This window comes from Rhinolophus ferrumequinum, chromosome 4, assembly GCF_004115265.2.
Source record: "Rhinolophus ferrumequinum isolate MPI-CBG mRhiFer1 chromosome 4, mRhiFer1_v1.p, whole genome shotgun sequence".
In the NCBI taxonomy this organism is placed as follows: domain Eukaryota; kingdom Metazoa; phylum Chordata; class Mammalia; order Chiroptera; family Rhinolophidae; genus Rhinolophus; species Rhinolophus ferrumequinum.
Window position 1 is genome coordinate 4144121 of NC_046287.1, and position 24110 is coordinate 4168230.

Below are 24110 nucleotides of genomic sequence, written 5' to 3' on the forward strand. Positions count from 1 at the left end.
AAATTCAGTGCTCTTTTCCCCCCAGGCAGTGTAGAATGTGACTCACATGCTCATGTGAATAAATATTTATCAAATCCCCACCATGTTCCAACATTATCCCAGGACCTGGGGATAGAACAGTGAGGAAAGCAGAGAACTTTGTCCTTAAGGAGGATATTTTCTAGTAGAAGGAGGAAGAAAATAAACACACAATGGATAAACAGATGGAGAACTAGGAAAGAAATAGAGATAATTAAAAATTTCAGGCACTTCAATTCTGTGAAAAAGATTAAATGGGGTAATATGGTAGAAGAATGACGAAATACGGGACATCGACTCCTTGTGAAAAGGTGACATTTCAGTGGAGACCCAAAAGACAAAGAGGGGTAAGTGGAGAGCCCCGGGAACACATTGTGCAAAGGTCCCGGGGTGGACCTCAGAGCGGCATGTGGACGATGCAGAAAGAAGGTAAGGATGCGATTGTGTACCAGGGAAGGCAGAGAGGAAGTGGAGAGGAAAGCGACCTCACAGGCCGTCGTGCAGCCTTTAACCTTTATTCGGAGAGGAATGAGAAGCTGCTACAGAATTTCGAGCAGGGTAAAGACAATCTGATTTACACATTGGGAAGATCACTTCCGGCTGCGTGAAACAAGATGAGGCGGTCTGATGGAGGTGGAGAACCAGGTAGGAGGCTACTAGTGCGGGAAGTGAGAAATGACAGCGTAGGCTGGGGTTTTAGCAGTCAGGTGTGGGGAAGAGCTCAGTCAATTACATGAGAAGGTAGAGCCCTCCAGATGCACTTCCAGATGGAATGCTGGCAAAAGGGAAAGAGCGGAGTCGGGGTGTTTCCTACGTGTGACAGGCCATTTGCAGAGAAGGGCCTGTTTAGGTGAAGTGAGACTTGGGAAAGGGAAATGAGAACAATGAGTTCTGGTGGACTGTATTAAGATACTTAAGAGATGTTTAAACATAGGTTCTGAGTAAACAGTTTGATATATAACATGGGAACTCAGGAGCAAGGTCTAGCATAGACATGTAAACTTGAGGGGATCAGCTAATAGTTGGTACTTGAGGCCATGGGAGTGGATGAAATCACCTAAGATGAGAGTGCTGATAGAGAACCTATCTTCTCACGTGAAGATGTGGGGAAGAGAAATAGGAGTTTTATATAAGACAACTATGGGTGTGTTGTGGAGTAGAGTTCAAAAATTTTAGAATACGTGATGGCTGCTAATGGTCGTTTCTCCGATGTCTACTTCCTGTAATGTCTAATTGTCAGTCACTTGTTAGCACTTGTTGGCTGTATACTGAATGCCGGAAACAATGAGTGAATTGTACGTATCTTCTAAGGAGATGGATATTATCGGTACCCCATTTTTACGTGTAAAAAACTGAACATTACAGGTTAAGGAACGTACCCAACACAGCATCACTTCTAAGTCTGATAACACTCAAGTTGGTGAAATTTAACCACTGTACTGTCTTACTGTCACTATAAGAATAAGCAGTTTACTTTGCTGTCTGTAATCCATCTAATCTGAAATGTCATTGACATAAAAGCACCGTTTTATGTTCCACTCAGAAAAAATCCCTACCTATTAAACTGTGACAGTTTCATATATAGTTCTTGAAAGAACTCATTTAGACTTAATTAGACCAAGATTTGTTTCATGTATTAATTTTACACACACGAAAAGGGAAAACATAAGCAAAATATATCCTTAAGATTTTCCGAAAAATTTTTCATGGCTGCGTCCAACTCTTCTGAAACACTTTTTGTCTCAAAGATAGCAATGTCCACATTGTTTTTTGCCCCAAATCATTCTTTGTGTCGTTTAAAGGGTTGGTGATAAAGCACTTCTTAAAAGAATCCATAATTCAATGAAAAGCTGTTACTTCTAGGCTTTTAAGCCTGCTTTACAATTATAGAGCACTGGTGTACTTTGGATCCTGCCTCAGAAATGTTGTAAATAGACCTGCCTCACCACCTTTCCAACCTGCTCCCACGGCCATTTGGTTTCTAGAAGTTACAGGTGACAAGGAGGGCGTTTGTTCCCAGATTTTCTTTCCAACAAACTTGTTACCAACGCGCTCCCATGATGGGATTCTGACAGCCAAACCACGACTGCCACCTGGCCGTGAAAGGTGGTAAGGCAACATCAATAGCCGACAATACTTCATTTCGGAAATGCAAAATGTGAAACGGGTGTGCATCCCAGAATCGATGGAATCTAGTATTGACCACAGAAGTAAAGGGGGAAATCATGTTCTGTGACTAGTACTGTCACAGAACAATGTGACTGACTAACAGGGTTGAAAACACACCGTGCAAACAAAATATAACAGAGATAGACTCATAGATACAAAGAACAAACTGATGGTTGCCAGAAGGGAGACAGGTTAGGGGGCTGGGTGAAAAGGGTGAAGGGGTTAAAAAGCACAAATTGGCAGTTACAAAACAGTCACAGGGATGTAAAATACAGCCTAGGGAATATAGTCAATAATATGGTAATAACTACGTAGTGCCAACGGGGTACTAATCAGGGGAGTCACTTCTTAAATTATATAAATGTCTAATCACTATGCTATACCCTAAAACTAATGTAAAATAATATTAAATGTAAACTGTAACTGAAAAAAAAAATATGTAGTGTTGATGTCTCCTTTGGTTTCCTAGATTTCTGATATCACAAAAGCAACCTGCCTTGCTTCTATAAAAGCTGTGTTAAAAGATTACAAGTAATTTTGTGGTTATTTTGACTATCTCCATTTTCTAGTTTTCCTACATTGAACTTCAATTATTTGTGTAATATTTTACAGCAATATTATGTGAGTCAATGTTTTCCTGTTCCACCTCGGTTAAGTTTACTAGTTCTTGCTTATGTCCTAACACGTATATATGTCATATAGCATTTATAGCACATATGGCACCAGAGCATCTGTGCACAGAATGTTGGAGGATGAAATAGGTGCTTGTGAGACACTTTTCCATAATGATCCGCTTAATTGTAACATGCAAACTGTTGTCAAGCAAAAGAAAGTCAAGTACATGTCTCACAGGTAAAAGGGCCTGTTTCCTGATGAACTCTTGCTGGATGTTTTACGTGCCTTGTAGTCCTTTAATTTTTCAAAGCAGAGCACCGCCACCTAGTGGTCACACAGCAGGACGGCTGGCTCTCTTTTTGCTTCTCTGTGCTGCTGGTCTTGGTAACACTTGGGGTGGCTACACCACCCCAATGTCAAAACCTCAAACGTCGTCCTAAGTAGTGGCTGCACATATCCAGTACTTACCGTAAAAGTTCACAATAACTTACAAATCTTTTTACAAATTTTCAGATTACATTGGCAAAATCACATACATTTTGCTAAGAGATAGACAGGTTGTAATGGTGAAAGGATTGCTTCTTTGATAGAATTACATCACAGAATGACTCTTAGTCTATAATTCATTGTTTATAATAAATTGTTTTACATATTACTGATATGTGCAAAGTCTAATGATTGTCCTTATTACTTACATATCCCTTAATGAATTTTTAGAAATTCTTAACTGGATAAGGTCTATGAAAAGAAAATGTTTCACATTAACCCTTTGTTGTGATAGACATTTTCTGACAATATCTATATCAGTAGTGACATTCCTGGAATAGTTTGTAAAATGTGACAAATAAATAATCTATGGGGTATTAAGCTACTCTATGTGACGTATGCTACTTGCCAAGAGTACTTACCCCCACATATAATGCCATGAGCCCAGTAGCTAAGGATATTTATCTAATTATGTGACTGGCATATTATTCAGTGCCATCCTAGTATTTCACTTAAGGAATTCAAGGATTGTGGAAAATGTAAAAAGTATTTCTTTCTCTCACAAGTTTAAGCACTCTTATTTTGGGGACTGTGGGAAGAGTACAGGACTGGTCATTAGTACGTTGAGCCCCCTCACTTAGAAGCCTTAGAAGCCATCTGATGCTTAACTAGTCACTAACTTCTGAGTTAACCCTGAGTCACTATTTTCCTACCTACAAAAGGGGGTGTTGAACTTGCTTAATTTTTACTGTTATTGTCACAATCAACTCCTATGTGAAGGTGCTTTATAAATAAGAAGGTGCCTAATACCTGTTTTTAAAAATGTTTTTATTGTTTAGCATAATAATAATTATAATTGTTTACACACATTCTCATAGTGTAAGAAACATATGAACCATTTTATACCCACTAGAAGGGCTGTAATAAATAAGACAGACAAAAACAAATGTTGGGGAAAATGTGAACAGGAACTTTTATACATTCTGGTGGGATGTAAAATCGTGCGGCCACTTTAGAAAACAGCTTGACAATTTCTCAAAAAGTTAAAAATCACAGTATGACTCAGCAATTCATTGAGATACTTACCCCCACCCCAGAAAAAATATGACAAAAAATGGATGTTTGCTTTGCAGCAATATTATTCTCAATAGCCAAAAACTAGAAACCATCTAAACGTCCATCAGCTGGCAACTGGATAGACAAAATATAATCCATACAATGTAGTATTATTCAGAAAAAATGAATCAGTTACTGATAACTGCAACATCATGAATGAACCTCAAAAATATAGTGGTGACATCAACAAAAATGATGAAGTAAAGACCTTCAAATATCTGCTCCTCATTAAAAACAAAACAAAAAAAAAAGGCAAAAATTGTCAAAATCAACTTGTTCAGAATTCTGGAAATTACTCAGAGACTTGCAACAATCTGGGGAGCATTTATTCCAAAAAAATTACCTGACTCTCAGAAGAAGCAGTGAGCATTGTGGAACAGCCCCATTACCAAGCCTTGCTCCCCATCTGTGCAGTAGCGTTGAAAAGCAACAGGAAAAAGTCAGGAAAAAACGGCAGCACTGCCAACACTGGAAGAGGAAGAACAGCTTGAGAAATCCCCAAAGGCTCCATTCCCTAATAATTGTGATTTTTGTTTTTTCAATCCACATGAAAGTTCCCTTGAAGCTCCTATTCACAGTTTCCCTTTATTTGGCATCACCGAGCAAACATTTGCATAATGGGAGTACCCGAAGGACGGGAGAGAGAAAAGGAGGCTGAAAGAATATTTAAAGAAATAGTGGCTGGAAACTTGCCTAATTTGACAAAATACTCAACAAATTCAAGTATAAACACAAAGAGATCTGTGCCTGGACACATCACAATCAAACTGTCAAATGCCAAAGAGAGTCTTAAAAGAAGCAAGAGAAAAAAATGACTCATTATATACAAGGGATTCTCAATAAGATCAATTCCGATTTCTCATCAGACCAAACCGTAGAGACCAGAAGGCAAGTGAATGGTGTCAAAGAAAATAACTGTCAACCAAAAATTCTGTATCTGGCAAAACTATTCTTCAAAAGTGAAGGAGAAATTGACAACACATTTGTGATAGCTTAAGCCTTTATTCAAGGAGTGTGTATAAAAATTGGGGGGAGACTTTTTGTAAAACATAAAAATGTTCTAATGTGAACTGAATATACTTGTTGAATTTTGGTGGTGAACAAAAGATACTGTCATATTCATAGTCTAATATAAATGTTTCTTTCAAACGTATTGATATGCACAGCAAAGTTATTTCAATTCATAGAAGACATTTAAAATTTCACCCACCAGTGACTTTCATAAAAGCTCCAAGAAAGAAAAGAATGATGGCAATTGCTAATCCAGTCTAAGCATTTTTGCCTAAAATCAGAATCAGAATGCTTTTAGTTCATGGTGTTTCAATGCAATAAGGTCACCAAAAATATTTTTTTTAATTAAAGTTTATTGGGGTGACAATTGTTAGTAAAGTTATATGGATTTCAGGTGTACAATTCTGTAATACATTATATCTCATGTTGTATGTTCACCACCCAGAGTCAGTTCTCTTTCCAACACCATATATTAGACCTCCTTTGCCCTCTTATAGAGCCCCTCTACCCCCGTACCCTCTGGTAACCCCTAAACTATTGTCTATGTCTATGAGTTTTTGTTTCTTCATTTGTTTGTCTTGTTCTTTTGTTGTTTTCAGTTTTATATAGCACATATCAGTGGAATCATATGGTTCTCTACTTTTTCTGTCTGATTTATTTCACTTAGCATCATAATCTCAAGATCCATCCATGTTGTCACAAATGGTACTATTTCATCTTTTCTTACCGCCAAATAGTATTCCATTGTGTATATATGTCACAACTTCTTTATCCGTTCGTTTATCGAAGGACATTTTGGTTGTTTCCATGTCTTGACCACCGTAAATAAAGATGCAATGAACATTGGAAAGCACGTCTTTATGGATAAATGTTTTCAGATTTTGGGGGTAAATACCCAGGAGAGGGATTGCTGAGTCATATGGTAATTCTAGTCTTAATTTTTTGAGGCACCTCCACACTGTCTTCCATAGCGGCTGCACCAGTCTGCATTCCCACCAACAGTGTATAATTTTTTTCTCCACAGCCTCTCCACCACTTGTTACTATTTGTCCTGTTGATGATAGCCGTTCTGACTGGGGTGAGGTGATATCTCATTGTGGTTTTTATTTGCATTTTTTGATGATTAGTAATGTTGAGCTTTTTTTCATATATGTATTTGCCATTTGTATGTCCTCTTTGGAGAAAAGTCTCTCCAGGTCCTCTGTCCATTTGTCAATTGGGTTGTCTGTTTTTTTGTTGTTGAGTTGCATGAGTTCCTTGTATATTTTGGATATTAGCCCCTTATCGGAGGCGCTGTTTGCAAAAATCTTCTCCCATTCAGTTGGTTGTCTTATTTTGTTGATGGTTTCTTTTGCTGTGCAGAAGCTTTTAAGTTTGATATAGTCCCATTCATTTATTTTAGCTTTTACTTCCCTTACCTTTGGAGTCAAATTCATAAAATGCTCTTTGAACCCAAGTTCCATAAGTTTAGTACCCATGTTTCCTTCTATGCAGTTTATTGTTTCAGGTCTTATGCTTAGGTCTTTGATCCATTTTGAATTAATTTTGGTACATGGTGACAGATAGCAGTTTAGTTTCATTCTTTTGCACGTGGCTTTCCAATTCTCCCAGCACCATTTATTGAAGAGGCTGTCTTTTCTCCATTGTATGTTTTTCGCTTCTTTGTCAAAAATTATCTGTCCATATTTATGTGGGTTTATTTCTGGTATCTCAATTCTTTTCCATTGGTCTATGTGTCTGTTTTTCTGCCAATACCATGCTGTTTTGATTATTGTTGCCCTGTAGTACAAGCTAAAGTCAGGGAGTGTGATACCTCCAGTATTGTTCTTTTTTCATAGGATTGCTTTGGCTATTCGGAGTCTTTTGTGGTTCCATACAAATCTGATGATTTTTTGTTCCATTTTTTTTTTTAAATGCCATTGGGATTTTGATGGAGATTGCATTAAATCTATATGTTGCTTTGGGTAATACGGCCATTTTTAACTACGTTGATTCTTCCAATCCATGAGCACGGAATATCTTTCCATTTCTTTGTGTCTTCTTCAATTTCTTTTTAAAATGTCTTATAGTTTTCAGCATATAGGTCTTTCACATCCTTGGTTAAGTTTATTCCTAGGTATTTTATTCTTTTTGTTGCAATTGCAAAAGGAATTTTTTTTTTATTTCTTTTTCTGAGATTTCATTGTTAGTATATAGGAATGCAATGAACACTTTTACGTTGATTTTGTAGCCGGCAACTTTACTGTATTCCTTTATTGTTTCTAATAGCTTTTTGGTGGAGTCATTAGGGTTTTCTATATATAGCATCATGTCATCTGCAAAGAGTGATAATTTAACTTCTTCATTCCCAGTGTGGATGCCTTTTATTTCTTTCTCTTGCCTGATTGGTCTGGCGAGGACTTCCAACACTATGTTGAAAAGCAGAGGTGATAGGGGACAGCCCTGTCGTGTTCCTGAACGTAGAGCAAAGGGCTTCAGTTTTTCACCGTTAATTATGGTATTAGCTGAAGGTTTGTCATATATTAAGGTATTTTCCTTCTATATCTATTTTATTAAGTGTTTTAATCATAAATAAATGTTGTATTTTGTCAAATGATTTTTCTGCATCAATTGATATAATCATATGATTTTTGTCCTTTATTTTGTTTATGTGATGTATCACATTGATGGATTTGCATATGTTGAACCATCCTTATACCCCTGGGATGAACCCCACTTGGTCATGATGCATGTTTTTAATGCATTCTTGCATTCAATTTGCTAGAATTTTGTTTAGGATTTTGCATCTGTATTCATTAGAGATATTGGTCTATAGTTTTCTTTTTTTGTGTTACTTACCAGGTTTTGGTATCAGGGTAATGTTGGCCTCATAAAATGAGTTAGGGAGTATTGTCTCTTCTTCAGTATTTTGGAAGAGTTTGAGTAGGACCAGTATTAGATCCTCTTTGAAGGTTTGGTAGAATTCACTAGTGAAGCTATCTGGTCCTAGACTTTTGCATTTGGGAAGGTTTCGAATAACCGGTTCAATTTCCTTACTGGTATTTGGTCTATTTCAATTTTTCAGTTCTTCATGATTTAGCCTAGGAAGGCTATATGTTTCTAAGAACTTGTCCATTTCTTCTAGGTTATTGAGTTTTGTGGCATATAGTCCTTCATAGTATTCTTGGATGATCCTTTGTATTTCTGTGACATCCGTGATAACTTCCCTTCTTTCATTTCTGATTTTGTTTATTAGTGTCTTTTCTCTTTTTATCTTAGTGAGTCTAGCCAAGGGTTTGTCAAGTTTATCAATCTTTTCAAAGAACCAGCTCCTTGTCACATTATTTTTTTAATTGTCTTTTTGTTCTGTATTTCATTTAGTTCTGCTCTGGTTTTTACTATTTCCTTTCTTCTGCTGACCTTGGGTTTCATTTGTTCTTCTTTTCCTAGTTCTTTAAGGTGTAATGTGAGGTTATTTATTTGGGATTTTTCTTGTTTCTTGAGATAGGTCTGTAATATATAAATTTCCTTTTTAAAACTGTTTTCACGGCATCACAAAAATTTTGGTAGGATGTATTTTCATTCTCATTTGTTTCTATGTATGTTTTGATCTCTCCTCTTATTTCTTCTTTGACCCGGTCGTTCTTTAAAAGTATATTGTTTAATCTCCACATATTTGTGTTTTTTCCTGCTTTCTTTTTGCAGTTGATTCCCAATTTTAAAGCCTTGGTGATCAGATAATATGCTTAGTATGATTTCAATCTTCTTAAATTTGCTGAGGCTAGTTTTATGTCTCAATATATGGTCTATCCTTGAGACTGACTGTTCCATGTACACTAGAAAAAAAATGTATAGTCTGATATTCTAGGGTGAAATGCTCTATAAATGTGAATTGTGTCCATTTCATCTAATGTGTCATTTAGGGCTGCTATTTCTTTAATTATTTTCTGTTTGGATGATCTATCCATAGCTATCAATGATGTATTTAGGTCCCCTACTATAATTGTGTTTTGGTCAATTTCTCCATTTAGTTCTGTTAGTAGTTGCTTGGTATATTTAGGTGCTCCCTGATTGGGGGCATAAATATTGATGACTGTTATGTCTTCTGTTGTATAGTCCCTTTTATCATTATGAAATGTCCATCTTTGTCTCTTCTTATCTTTTTTATCCTGAAGTCTGTTTCATCTGATATCAGTATGAATACACCTGATTTTCTCTGGATACTATTTGCTTGGAGTGTCAATTTCCACCCTTTGCCTTTGAGTCTATGTTTGTCCTTGTAGCTGAGATGGGTCTCTTGGAGGCAGCATATGGTTGGGTTTAGTTTTCTGATTGAATCTTCTACTCTGTGCCTTTTTATTGGTGAGTTCAGTCCATTTACATTTAGGGCGATTATTGATATGTGAGGATTTCCTACCATTCTGTCGTTGGTTTTCTGGGAAAACTGGGTCTCCATTGTTTCTTTGCCTTTTTGTTGTTGTCTATTTTTCAGTGTGGTGGTATTACAGGATTTTTCCCTCTGTTTCTTCTTTTATTATATTATATAACTTCTGGATTTTTTTTTTTGAGTGGTTACCATTAAGTTTATGTAAAAGAAAGTTTCATATTTAGAGTATTCCATTTTCTTCAGCATGCTTACTTTCTCCATTCCCATATTCCAGTTCAGGTTTTTACTCTCCCCCCTTTTATGTTTCAGTTGTCACAAATTATCTCTATGCTGGTTGAATAGCCTCCTTCAGTATTTCTCATAGTGCAGTTCGTGTGTTAGAAAATTCCCTCAGCTTCTGTATGTCTGGAAAGGTCTTTATTTCTCTTTCACATCTAGAGGCTATCTTACTGGATATATTATTCTTGGCTCATAATTTCTCCCTTTCAATAGTTTGAATATTGGATTCCTCTCCCTCCTGACTTGTAGAGTTTCTGCTGAAATATCTGATGATAATCTAATGGGCTTTCCTTTGTAGGTTACTGTCGTATTTTCCCTGGCTGCCTTGAGGATTCTTTCTTTGTCGTTAATTTTTGACAGCTTCAATACAGTGTGCCTTGGAGAAGGCCTGCTGAAGTTGAGGTAATTAGGTGTTTCATTTGCTTCTTGGATTTGAGGATCTAGTTCTTTCCACAAGTTTGGGAAGATCTTGCTGACTACTCGTTTGAATATACTGTCTGTTTCCTTCTCTCTTTCTTCTCCGTCTGGTATGCCCATTATTCTTATATTGCTCTTTCTGATGGAGTCAGAAAGTTCTTGTAGAGTTCTTTCATTTCTTTTGAAGTCTCAAGTCTCTTTATTCTTCCATCTGTGTCATTTCCAGATTTCTATCTTTGATGTCACTGATTCTTTCCTCCATCTAGTCTACTCTACTACCTAAGCTGGCTATTTCATTCTTCACTTCTTTTATCGAGTTCTTAATGTCCAGAAATTCTATTTGGTTATTTTTTAAACTTTCAATCTCTTTGGTAAAATATTCATTTTGTTCTTTGATTTTTGTTTCCGAGTTCATTAAACTGCCTGTCTGTGTTTTCTTGCATCTCGTTGAGTTTTTTCAGAACTGCAATATTGAATTCTCTGTCATTTAAGCCACATATTTCCATATCTTTAAGTTCATTTTCTGGAGACTTTTCATTTTCTTCCTGAGCTGTCTTGTTACCTTGGTTATTCATGGCTATTTATGATTTATTGTTTCTCTTCCTAGACATCTACAGGAGTGGGTTCTGCAACAGATTGTTGGAAAGAGGTCTTTCTTTTGTTTTCCAGTAGGTGTTGGTAGAATGTTTTATTTTCTCTACAACTGCTGCCTTTTATTCTCTCTCACACTGTAGTGTTATATTTTCTCTGCACTATTCCGGCTTCTCACACAATAGGGGGATTCCCTGGAAGTGGGCTTCTCTTCTGTGAACAGTTCACCTGGGTCATAGGACACCGCCATCTTGACCCTTTTCTACGCATTTCTCTGTGAAGGTGTGAAAATGAACATACCATCACCCAGATGTTTTGGACCAGCGATTTCCATATGATGATGGAAATGCAAACTCATCATTTCCAGGGACTGTTTTAGCCATGCTGGTGGACTCTTACTAGAACTATGACAATAATTTTTTTGGTTTGGGGTCTCAGGTGTTTAAACAACTACCTGCTTCAAATATGTTATTGGTGTTGTGAAAGGAAATGGTATCCATCAGGTAACCTGTTGTATCAGTCACCTGGGGCTGCCGTAACACAGTGGCACTGATGGAGTGGCTTAACCAAAACACATTTATGTCCTCACAGCTCTGAAGGCTGGAAGTCCCAGATAGAGGTGCCAGCAGATGCAGTTTCTGGCGAGATCTCTCTTCCTGGCTTGCAGATAGACACCTTCTCTCTGTGCCCTCACGTGGCCTTTCCTCTGTGCTAGCACCGAGAGATCTCTAGTGTCTCTTCTTATATGGACGCCAGTCTTATCAGGTAAGAGCCCAACCCTTAGGACCTCATTGAACCTTATTACCTTTTTAAGTCTAAAACCAGTCACACTGGGAATTTGGACTTCAACACAGGAACTTTGTGGGGACACAATTCAGTTCATAACACCTTTCCATTGCAATTTTCTCTTAGTGCGTGATCTTGGAGTTACATATTTCTCTTTCAGTATCACAAGACTAGGATGTGAAATATTCAGTAATACCAGCCTTCAAAATGCCTTAACACAAAAACAGCTGACTTGGGAGACACTTGGTGGGCGGCTGGCTGGGTATTAAACACTGGATTCAGTTCTTCACTGGGCACAGCCCTGAAGTCCCCCATCAACCATTCTGCTGAGTCCAGCTGACCCTGTAATCAGTATGTCTATCCTTGAGTTGTGTGGCTCTGCAGACTGAGAAGAGTCCATCATAACAAGTAACCCTAGGGTCTCACATCACGACCTGATCCCAAATTGCAGAACCTTGACTTTCACTTCCGGATAGCATTCAACACAACCAATAGAGGTGTCAACAGTTGGAATAGAATTACTGATCAGTGCTCAAATCATGCATTTTCTGGGTGCAATCTAACCCCCCACCCCAGGCAAGCATCCAAGTGCAGAAAGCAGAGTCCTGATGGTCCCGTGAAGTTGACTACGTGGCTGACAGTCTCAGAAGCTGAGTAGCTTGAGTTTTCAAAGTTCCTATCCTGATGCTTCTCTTATTCATTTTATAATCAGTAAACCATTGTCAACTCTACCATTTATTAAAACCAATGACATTTCTGCTACCCTAATTCTCAAATCAGAGTTTTTCAAAGGATTGATATTGAAGTGTGAATCATCTAAGTAATTTCTCTTCTAGAAAACATAAACGAAAACACTAACAAATGAAATTGAAATTAAAAGAAAAGAATTTTTACAATGATCTTGCTACACAGCATAAGTGAAACTGTTCAGTGCTTTTGCCCCCAAAGAGAAAATAAAGACAGTCGCTGATCCCACAGGCATTTCCAACAAGTGCTTCAGGGAAGAGCTCCATCTAATGTGTTCTGTGAAGGCATTTTTATACCACTTTTTAATCCAGATTTTATATGAAAAGTCACCTGAAAATTTAAATGGGAACATAGATAACACTTTCCTCCACAATTTACAGACAATCTTTTCATTTTCTCTCAATTTTTTTCCTAAATCTTTCCATTTTCTGCCCACTTTTTATTTGGTCGTTTTCAGTTCTTCATGGCTGTGAAATTGAATACTGTTCTCCGAGGTGCCATATTTATAGGAGTCTTACCCGGCTGACTTATTATAGCTCCTCTTTACTGCTGAGGTATTAAGGAAGAAAGAAGCTAAATGATAGTTACTGGAAAAAGCAAAGAAGAATGTCAAAATATAATGATGGCATTAGCATTTACATTAGATAATAATGTCCAGGTTTCTTTGTTTTACCCAGTTGATCCTTTCTTTATCAGCAATGGAAACATGTAAAGAACACATCCTTTTAAAAGATAGTTTTAAAAGATTGGGTAACAAATTGCTATGTGATCCAGTAATTCCACTTTTGGGTATACATAGATCAAAAGAATTGAAAGCAGGATTTCAAAGAGATATTTATTCATAGCAACAATCGCCAAGAGGTATCAACAACTCAGGCGTCCACGATGGGTAGGCTAATATGTGGTACAAGTTCAAGTTTCGAGTGCCCAATGTTTCAAAGACCAATATTCAAAATGTCAGAATTTGGAATAAGGTAAGGTTCTTTGATCAAGAAGGTGGGGGCCCTTAATACTTCTGCAAATTCATCTTAAGAGAACCCCAAATTCAGTCATCTTTTATGTCAAGGGAGGGAAGAAGGAAGAAGCAAGAGGTGGGTGAGGACAATAGTCAGCTCGGCGCCAGCAGGGACCCAAGGAACAGCTCAAAATCTCTAAATCTCTTTGTTCACAGTGAACCCATTGAGCCCTGCTGATCCGAGACCTTTTGAGGCTCCTGTAAATCTCTAATAAACAGTCATTATTTTGTTCATATTCCCCCCTCTTCAGGAGGGACACCTTCTGACAAGGGACTGTTTTTGCAAAATACTCATGCGGAATTCCTGTCCTGTAGCAGGAGCTATTAGCCTGAAGGCCATGGGAGAAATGGAATTAGGGTAGAGTCGGAGAAAGGAGCATTTCACCGTTGCATATGCATACGATGAAGTATTATTCACCCTTAAAAAGGAAGGACATTCTGACACATGCTACAGCACGTATGGGGACATTATGCTAAGTGATATAAGCCAGTCACCAAAAGACAATACTGTATGATTCTGCTTTTATGAGGTGCATAGTGTAGTCAAATTCATGGAGACAGTATTACCGGGAAATGACGTTGAAACCCTGGCACTTGTCTTCTTGAAGAAAAGACCTCAGTCAAGAGACAGAATTTTGTGCAGCATGAACAGCAGAAGTTTAGTAGTAGAAGAAAGTACACCTGGAGACATGCAGCAGGCTGACACAAGGGAGGGAAGCCGCCCCGCCTCACATTGTGTGAAGGCTTTTATTTCTATGGGTAGAAATGTCTATCCCTCTCCCTTCTCTTATCTCTCTTTCTCCCCACTGAGGTGCCTAATCCTCTGACATTTAGCAATGCATTTCTTTGATTTAGGGCATGTGTAAACACACCCTTTGATTTGGGGCACGTGTAAACACATCCCTTTGAGGAGTGTGAAAACCTGGAATCCAGTTAGGCTAGTGAAGTATTGGTGACAAACAGGATGCATTGATATGCAAAACGTCTTCCTCTCTTAACAATGCATTCCTCTATTTTAGAGGCCTGTGTAAACACATTCCCTTGACTTGCGGGGATGTGTAAACACATCCCTTTGGGATATGTGAAAACCTGGAGTCCTGTTGGGCTAGTAAGGTATTGGTGACAAATAGGATGGGTTCCCTGGTAAGCAGGATGTCTTCCTCTCTTCTAATGCATTTCTTTGTTTTATAGGTGTGTGTAAACCTGGAGTCCTCCTGGGCAGCTGCCAGGGGTCCTGACCCAAGTAGGAGCTGCAGTGAGGGGCTTTCTACCGGGGATAAATTTCTCCTTCCACTCATTTCTATCTATCTACCTATCCTAACAACAGCAGCTTGTATGATGGTTGCCAGAACCTGGGGAGAAGAAGGAATGGGGCGTTAGCGTTTAATGAGCACAGAGTTTCAGTGTCGCAAGATGAAAAATGTGAATATACATATTTAACACTATATCTTACACAACAGTGTGTTTTCAACAACAATGTGCATATACTTAACAGTACTGAACTGCACACTTGTGGTAGCGAGATTTCTAATAAGAAATATACAAGTGGTCTTTGTCTTGGTTGTGACACAGAGCTCCTAAAGCCCTTGGAATTTTCTATGATCAGAGGTCTGGCTCCCAGAGGGAGGATATTTCCAACCAGGGGCACAGTAAGAGTCATACGAAACTTTAAACTGTGGCTTGCAGTTGGTCATTTTGGACAACTGGTACCAAAAGACCAACAGGATTTTACCAGGGAAAACTAAGCATAGGATGGAAGTCAGAAGGGACAATTCACTGAAGACTTGCAATGGAACAGATAATTTTCCATGAGCCTCTATGCTGCAAATAGTCAAAGCAACAACCCACAAAATGATAAAGAAGAAATAAATTAATAAATAGCTATAGTTGAAGGTTTGTGCACACCCCTCTCAGAACCTGCTAGAACAAGCAGAACATAAGATTCTAGGAGACCGGTCACAATCATTCAGTGCTTTTCTCTTATAAAACTGTGCAGCTCGTCTGTTAGTTTGAAAAAGAAAAAAATCCCAGATTCTGCAGAGTGTAGAACTGTGGTCCATCTGCTCAGACATCGCTCCCCAGGTTGCAAACCCCACTCCTTTCCTGTCAGGTCCTTTCACCCCTGTGGAATCTCCTCTTCTTAAATCTGGACTGGTCCTATGAATCATTATTGACCAATAAATGTGGTGCAAGTGACACAGTGTGTCTTCTGAGAGTAGGTCATAAGATACCTCCAGGGTCTGCTACATCTAGGAAAATGCCTGCAGCTTCTACAAGGTATTCGAGGGATCCGAGTCCTTGCCTCACCCTGGAGACCAGAGGGTGGGACTGAAAGTGTTAACCCTCCAGTGACAAACGTTTGGCACCAGCCCCACCATTAGGTCCAAAAGTCACCTAATTGAAATAACAAGACACCATTGTAACTCTCACTGCAAAGCAAGGTGGAAAAGAGTAGAAATAGTGGGGGACAGAGGGCAGTAAATCTTAGCGTGGTTCAGGTCAGCAGCTATTTTTCGAATGATCCAGAAGTATTCCGGTATTTTGGGAGCCAGTGTCACTGTACTAGTGTGTCCTGGGATAAATACAGCCCCTGAAGAGAGAATGTTTAACAAATTTGAGGTCCTACCATCCATTGTTTGGTGCCCCATTTCTTCAGTTTGACAGTAAATTGTGAGGATTTTCCCAAGGTGGGCACTTGCTCCATTCATCTCTTTGCTTCCAGAAAGGACCTGAGGCAATTTAGTTTTGAGGGACAGTGGCTTCAGGCCACAGAAAACCCTTTTGAATGATCTGCTTTATGACAAGTGTGTTCCTCTCCCCTTTGTGTCTATTTTGTTCTCCCTGTAACTCTAGATCCTTCACCATGTCCGGAAGTGATAAACAAACATCTGTTGAATAAAAGAATGAGGCAAATACTACGAGCAGTCTACAGAACAAAGAGGGTGGGGAGAGAAGCTAACTTACTTCTCTCATTATGATTCCTTCAGTAATTGTGATTAAATAAAGCTAGTCTTTACAATAGAAGCAATTCCCCCAGTGAGCTGACAATTTTTCATCTGTTCAACACACAAAAGCTCCGTCATGTCAGGTTTTCTGATTAAGTTTTACATTAATCCCAGTAGGGGAAAAGATAGTGGGCTGTGTATTTCTAGGCACTTCAGGGAAATGGCTCCTCCAGGTGAAAATGTCCCTCCTAAGAATTCCTTACCTAATTTGAACTCCAGTTCATTAGGGTACGAACTTTACTACCTCAATTTCTTGAGCTGGTTGTAAAATTCTATTTTCGCTGCTATAAAACATTACCAAGATACAAAACTAAAGTAATTCCTTATAGATCTCGCACATCATTTCGGTTCTTCGGTTTTCATGTCCTCCGATTTCCTTCCCTTTCCATTCGTTTATCTGAGTTCATGCATTCATGGCTTTTTACAATTTTTTCATGTTTGTGAGCCTGTTAGTTATTCTATATCATCAAATAATATTCTCATTTTTAAAATATTTCAGTTTGGGAGGAGTGTATTTTTCACTATTATTATTCAAGAAAAATGCCATATTCGCTCCTACTATTAATCTTTAAAATTATATTTTCACTAGAAAAGAATAAGTTTCTATTAGATTTAACATTTGCTAGTCAAGTTTCTCTCCCATCTTTTTTTTCGGTTTTGTAGAAACCCCGTAAAGGAAAATGTAACTCAGTGATCTGTGCTTCACCATTGAAATTCATAAACTCCTAGGAAACCCAGGCCCACTCGTGCCCTAAATGTTTACAGTATGCTGTTCAGAATGGAACGTTCCAGAGGGAACTTAGCCTCTGGGGCACTGGAGCTTCCTTCTGAAGCCCTGAGCCTTTCATCTCACTCCCGCCAGGACTTCTAGGAGACCTGAGAGCTGTGATTCCTCTCCAGGTATCGTCAGGCTGTCAGGAAAAAGCCAAGAAGCCTCTGAAAAGCCTGCCACCTGCTAAGCTGAAGTGTGTTTCTCACAAAAGTCAGTATTTCCAGCTTTCCTTTTTTATAAAAGGGCTTCCTAGTATATATCCCTTTTAGTTCGGAGGAGTATCGGCAGAGAAAAATGGCTTTCATCTTATATTCTTCTGCAGAGAGTAAAATGAAGAAGCACGGATACCTTATTTAAGACTTCGCTAGATCCTTTCTTTAGATTAAATGACTTTATTAAAAGCCCTGACTAGAAATGCAATGACAAAAAATAAAAGTAGGGTGTGTTAGTGCAAAGGGTGTGTTTGAACTCATTAATTTTAATTAACTTTGTTCTTGATAATAAGCTGCGTAGTCCTTAACCTAGATGATAGAGTCTCCTGACATGAAGATATAGTGAATCAAATGAGAAGAGGTTCATTACCGTGTATGTAAATCCTCATGCAGTTCCAGCACATAGAAAGTGCTCAATAAATATCTATGGAAGGAATGTAGAATAAAAAACTGATAAAACAGCACCTGACGACAAGAGACCTGAGTTCTAGGACTAATGCAAGTTTAAGTGGTTCTGATTTTGAGATATTAGCCTTATTTCTCTAATCTCTGAAACACATACATTGGATTAGATGATAAAATCATTTAAATTTTGTATTTTTGTGTGTGTGTCAGGGATGTGTCTTTTTCAATATGCTGCAGCTCAGTCAAGGATTTTCTTTCTTTTTAAAAAAATTTTTTCTTTTTTTTTCCAACCAAGTCTTTTTGTTACAGCTTTGAAACTGTTCTTGAAACAGCACTAAATCAAAACACCTTTACACTTGAGACTCTCAAAGAATGTCCACAAGCCATCTACCCAGATTCCCCAAACGTTAACATTTGACCACATCTGTTTTTATCATCCTCTCTCTACATATATGAATGGATGGGTGTGTGTGTGTGTGCGCACGCGCATGCATAAATATTTTTTCCTTGAAATGTTTGACAGGAAGTTGCAGACATGACGTTCCTTAACCTGTAAATACGTCATGTGTGTTTCTCTAAAATAAGACATTTTCTTAAATAACCCCAAGACAATGATTAAAAACAGGAAATTAATACTTATATATACTATTGTCTAATCAAAGGGTCTTTTCAAATTTCATCAACTGCCTCATTAATATTCTTCATAGAAAAAAGATTAATGTAATTTTTAAAATTAAAAACATTTTTTTTCTGGTCCAGATTCATCCATAATCACACGTTGTTGCAGTTGCTAAATGTCTCTTTAGTTTCCATTAGTTTGACACTTACTCATATTTCTTTGGTTTCCATGACCTTGATGCTTTTGAAGCATATAGGCCAGTTATTTTGTAGAATACTCCTCAGTTTGGATTTATCTCAGAATTAGATTCAAGTTATGCATTATTAAGAGGAACCCCTGAAGTGGTTTTGTGTCCTTCTCAATGCATCACATCACAAGGCACAGTGTGTTCGTCCCCTAACTGGTGACTTTTGATCACTCTTTATAAATGGTGCCCACTATGTTTGTTCACTGTAAACTTACTGTTTTCCCCTTTGTGATTAACACAAACATTGTGGAGAAGTTCTTCATCTTCCATTACAGTTGACGTTCAATATTCTATCATAATAGATTCAGGTGTACAGCATAGTGATTAGACATTTATATAACTTACGAAGTGATCCCCCAATATTGTGGAGAGAGATTTCGAGAGTATGAAAATGTCCTGTTTCTCATTATAATTTCACTCACAAGTTTTAACATCAACTGGTAATTACTGTTTGAAACAGTTATCATGGTTGACAATTGATGATACTCTAATTCCCTCATTCTTTTAAATTAATTTGTTACAATACTATTGTAATAAAGTTTCCTGTCTTCATTCATTCATCACTTTATTTGTATTAACATAGGCTCACAATTTCCTATTTTATTGAATGGGTTATATGCTGCTAGTATCGTTATTTACTTTGATTCTAAAGTTGTTCCATATTTTCCAGTGGTAGCCCTTCTGCTGGCTCCCGTCCTTTTGACATGTCTCCATTATTCTTAGAGCACTTTCTTCCTATCTGGAAAGTTTTTGATCCAGATTCATGTTGTAATTTCCCTGCTTCAGCCATGGAATTAGCCATTTCTTCATGGGACCTTTATTTTTTAGTGGAAAATGGTACTTAGAAATCAAGTTCTGGGCTCTGGATGCTACTTAGTACTGGGATGTAACAGGCACCCTTAGAGAACAGACCTAGAAAATACATGGACACTCATCCAAATCCATATCCACAACTAGATGTTTATACTGATTCCATATCAGTCTATTTTTATGTCTTTATCTATTTCTATGTCTCTATTTAAAACCACAAACCAAGTCCAGTATGACACCATGACTTTATTCTAGCCTTCTTCTTCCATATTGGTAACTCTCTCTCCCTCACACCAAGTAGCCTGCTTCTCATCCACAGGGTATTTGCTTATTTGCACAACCCTAAAGTATACATAACATAGTTGCAATACTGCTAAATTTTACCTATGTCAAAGATAAAATAATGAACTGGAGCTTGATAATTATTTAGAGTTCTTGTTTTTACCACTGTGCCTCAAGTTACCTATTTTTTCTCCACTCTGGTGTGGTTGTCTTGTTTCTTTGAAATACATTTTGCTATTTTGAGCTTTTTAACCCAGACTTGTTGACTTTGTGTATTTATGCTTTGAGTATACGGTACATTAACAGTTTCTGAAAACCAGAACTATGAAAAGCTATACCCCTAGAAGTGTCCCTTCCACATCCCATTTCCCTCGTTGCCACTCCTCCTCCTTCCCACCACCCCTGTAGGTAACAAATCACATGAACTTTTGGTTCATCCTTCCTGTCTGATTATTTTTTTGTACGTGTGTGCGAATATTATTTTCTTTGTCCCTTTGTTTCTTATACAAAAGGTAGCATGCTGTTTTAGTTTCCTAAGGCTGCTGTAACAATGTGCTACAAACCAAGTGTGGCTTGAATAACAGAAATGTATTGTCTCCCAGTTCTTGAGACTAAATGTCAGAGGTCAAGGTGTTGGCAGGGCCATGCTCCCTTCAAAGTCACCAGCAAAGGACCTGATTCAGGCATCTCTCCCATCTCGTGGCAGCGTAACTCCAGTCTTCACCTGGTGTTCTCCTGGTGTGTGTGTCCAAATTTCCTCCTGGGGTTCCAGTTCCAACCAACACCATCAGTTAGTAGCTCCATTAGCTTGGACTAGTCAGGTAACCTCCCTTGAACCTGATTACTAATGTGTATTCTGTCCATGAAAGAAATTCCAAACCTAAAGAAGGCTTTAAAGAGTTTATTTAAGCCAAGGTTTAGGGGCCAGTCCCAGAAGCAAAATCTCGAAGGACTGAGAAAATGCTTGAGAAATAGCAGTTTTGCAGTTTATTTTATGCATTAGACTCAAAGGAGAAGACAGAGGCAGATTACATGAAATTCATTGGTAGATTAAGGAGGCAGGTTAAAGTGGGAGAATCTCTAGGATTGGATAAAAAGTACAATGGAGAGATACATGTTTCTTTAATGTAAGTGGGTGCAGGACAGTTAACATTTAATGTACACAGTTTACAGAAGTACACAGGGAAAAGATAACAATGAGGAATATTGGGGTCATCTCGCCCCAATATTTGGAAGGTGTTTAGAGGTCTGGAGAAGAGATCATTCTGACATTTTAAGTATGTTATCCTAGATGTACAAACACAATGGACAGGGCTTGCTCAAGGTTAAGGATTAATATACCATATAGACCTAGGACGTGACTTCCCACTATGATGTGTTCAGTTAGGAATTTTTTATGATTAAAACATCCTGTGTGGTTAGTTTCAGTTATTGAGCTCGTCAGACTTGTTAAAGTAGCTCCTTTTTTGTTCATAATTAAAAAGAAACAACAGGCCTAAAATTGAGTCACTTGTGCTAAACCTCATGTGAGCAAACCAAGACTTAACACCTAACCTAACTGCAGTTTCAACCTTCCTTAGGAATGTAATCTTAACCCGCCAATCTGGAATTTCCTGCTCAGCACCAATGAGGTGATCCCCCTAGTTGTCCCTACTGGCCTCCAAAGGAAGGTGACCTTGCCTGAAATAATCTTTTCTTTTTCTTAATATTTAGAATTTCCTAGTCCCACCCCCTCTATGCCTTTAAAGATCTTTCTGTACACTGGGGAGCGCCCCTCTACTTGCCAAATGGGATGCTGCCCGATTCACGGATCCTTCAATAAAGTCAATTATAATCTTTAAAATTTAACTTGGTTGAATATTTGTTGCTTAACAGTATAAATAGGATATTTCTGTTTATATATTTATGTTTATAATTACATTTTCTATGTAACAGGGCATTTGTGAGCATCACATGATACAAAGTATCAAGTAAGAGAAAGCCTTAATTGTAAGCGAGAGTTCGGGGAGGCGGAGGAGGACTCCTCTGTTAGGCCAACGCCTCCAGCTTACTGTAATAAATACCTCTAGAATAATAGGATTTTAATGAGAATCTAGGAGGGAAAAAAATAAGTAATAAGCGCTTTGTAAATTGTAACACGCTCACCTCATAGTTACCATAGGATTAACTTTGATAATACCTTTAAAACCCATAATAGGTGCTCAATTAATGTTAGCGGTTCTGCTATTAAGGCCCCTTTATGGGAAAAGGAAGCTCACAGAGTTTTAGTAACTCGTCAGGATCTCACAGCCAAGAGCGGATATGAGGTATGTGGAAACAAGTCTCCAAACCACATCCAGTCTGATTCCGAAACGCAGCCTGTACTTCTAGGTTATGAGAGTCCCTTCAACTCTTAAGATCGCGTTTGTCATGACTTTTTCAATGGAGTACGTTCTACGTGCTACAACACAAAGATGGTACTGAAAGTGGAAATGAAAGTTTTTACCCATTTGGTTCATTCTTTGACATACGATATGGATCCTTCAACCGATTCTCGGTTTCAGGGAAATTTAAACAGAGAATTTTAATCAGCAAACAAGACGTTCCCCGCTCTGTCACCCCCGCGAGAGCGGGACGCACCCGCCGAGGCTCGCGCTCCCGGTGAACGCATGCTCACAGCCTCGGGGCGGGACCTGCGCCTGCGCGCCAGCACGGCGTGGGCGGGGCTCCGCAGGCGCGAGGTTTGAAGCCCGGGAAGAGGAGTGGCGGGAAAGCAGGCTGCTCGCGAGCGCAGAGCTCGTCCCGTCCGGCCGAAAGAGCTCCGCTCCGGGATTTGCGAGCTGCAGCGTTCAAGAGAGGCCACCAGGTGAGGGGGACCCCCGGCTGTAGCCCAGGTCGGGGTCCCCCGCCACAGGGTCTGAGGTCCGGCGTCCTCGTTCCTCCCAGCTCAGGCGTCCTGGGTCCAGCCTTGCGAGCGGTTACTCCGCGCGCTGACGGCAGGACGGCGCTTGGGAGCGCGGTGCACGCGAGAGGAAGGGGACATTCTGAGCAGTTAAGCTGAGCTCCCTGCGGGCCCGCGAGCGAACACTGCGCCCGGCCGAGCCCAGGTGCGGCGCCGGGAGCCTCTCCGTCTCCTCATGGGGACGGAAGAGTTTGACTCGGATTTTGTGGGACATCCGTTCTCGTAACTAACGAGAGGATGGAGAGAAAGCCTTGCCGAGCAAGACGCTGACCCGCAGTCTAGCTGGGAGGCCGCTGCGAGTCGGCGGAGGAAGTGCCCCTCTTTCCACTGAGAGCCCGAAGTTTTTGTGTGTGTTTTTTTTAAGAGTCTTAATTTTTTTTTTCTTTCCCCCTCCCGCAGCTTAGAAAACACGGAAGGGAGGATTTCCGCGGAGCCGGAGGGGCGCGGCGCGCGCCCGCCTGCGCATGCTCGGTGCCGTCCCTGGCTGGTCCTAGTCCGGCGCGGCGCGGCGGCGGCAGCGGATCCCTCCGCCCGCAATGGCGGCCCCCAGGACGCCGGGGGGCTCGGTTCTGAAAGGTGAGGCGTGGTTCGCCTTCTTGCAGAGCCGGTGGTGTCGAGCAGGCGGGCGGGAGGTCAGGCCCCCAGGTCACGCGGCGCGCGCGTGGACCGGGCTGCTGGGGCGCGCGGGAAGGGGACCGCCCCCCAGGAAGTCAGCCCGGCTCCCTGTGGGATGTGGGGCGCTGTCCCAGCGTCCGGGACCTGACCGCCCCTCCGTGGCCGGCGGCGGCGGCCGCTGCAGGCACTTGGGTCCGAGGAGGCGGATTCATGGGTGGGCTTTGTGCTTTCTGCCGGGTCCTCGCGCCCGGGAGGATTTAGGGGCGCGGGGCAGTTGTGGAATTAGGAAAAGACACAGCAGCTCCTCTCCCACGTCCCCGTCAGGATGTGTTCTGGGAACCGGAGCGACCTTTCACGGAGGAACTGTGGCCAGGAACGGCTACATGCTTGGGTAATAGCGTCTTAGTTTTAACGGCCCCGGCAGCTGCTTTACCTCCCTTGACAGGTGAGGAAATGACGGCGTGGAGCGTGTAGGCGTTTCCCCGCTCGGGGACCTGGTCAGTGCGGGGGGAACCCGAGCCCTGAGCTGCTCTGTAGTCAGAGTGTCTGCCCGCATCCCGGGTGAGGTCACCGGGGCGCCCGGAAT

General features: G+C 40.0%; 1 protein-coding gene across 6 annotated transcripts in view; it reads left to right on the plus strand.

Moving 5' to 3' along the window:
• Window positions 1-22772: 22772 nt before the first annotated feature.
• The window catches only part of MCPH1 (microcephalin 1), a 262924-nt gene continuing 261586 nt past the window's right edge, over window positions 22773-24110 (plus strand). For 3 of the 6 annotated variants that reach the window (XM_033104485.1, XM_033104483.1, XM_033104484.1), the window contains exons 1-2: window positions 22775-23054; window positions 23309-23485. In XM_033104485.1, coding sequence (XP_032960376.1) covers window positions 23446-23485 — 40 coding nt within the window. In that variant the 5' untranslated portion in view covers window positions 22775-23054; window positions 23309-23445. Of the gene's footprint in view, window positions 23055-23308; window positions 23486-24110 lie in introns of all 6 variants that reach the window. The other 3 variants (XM_033104482.1, XM_033104481.1, XM_033104480.1) reach the window with 2 other exon arrangements.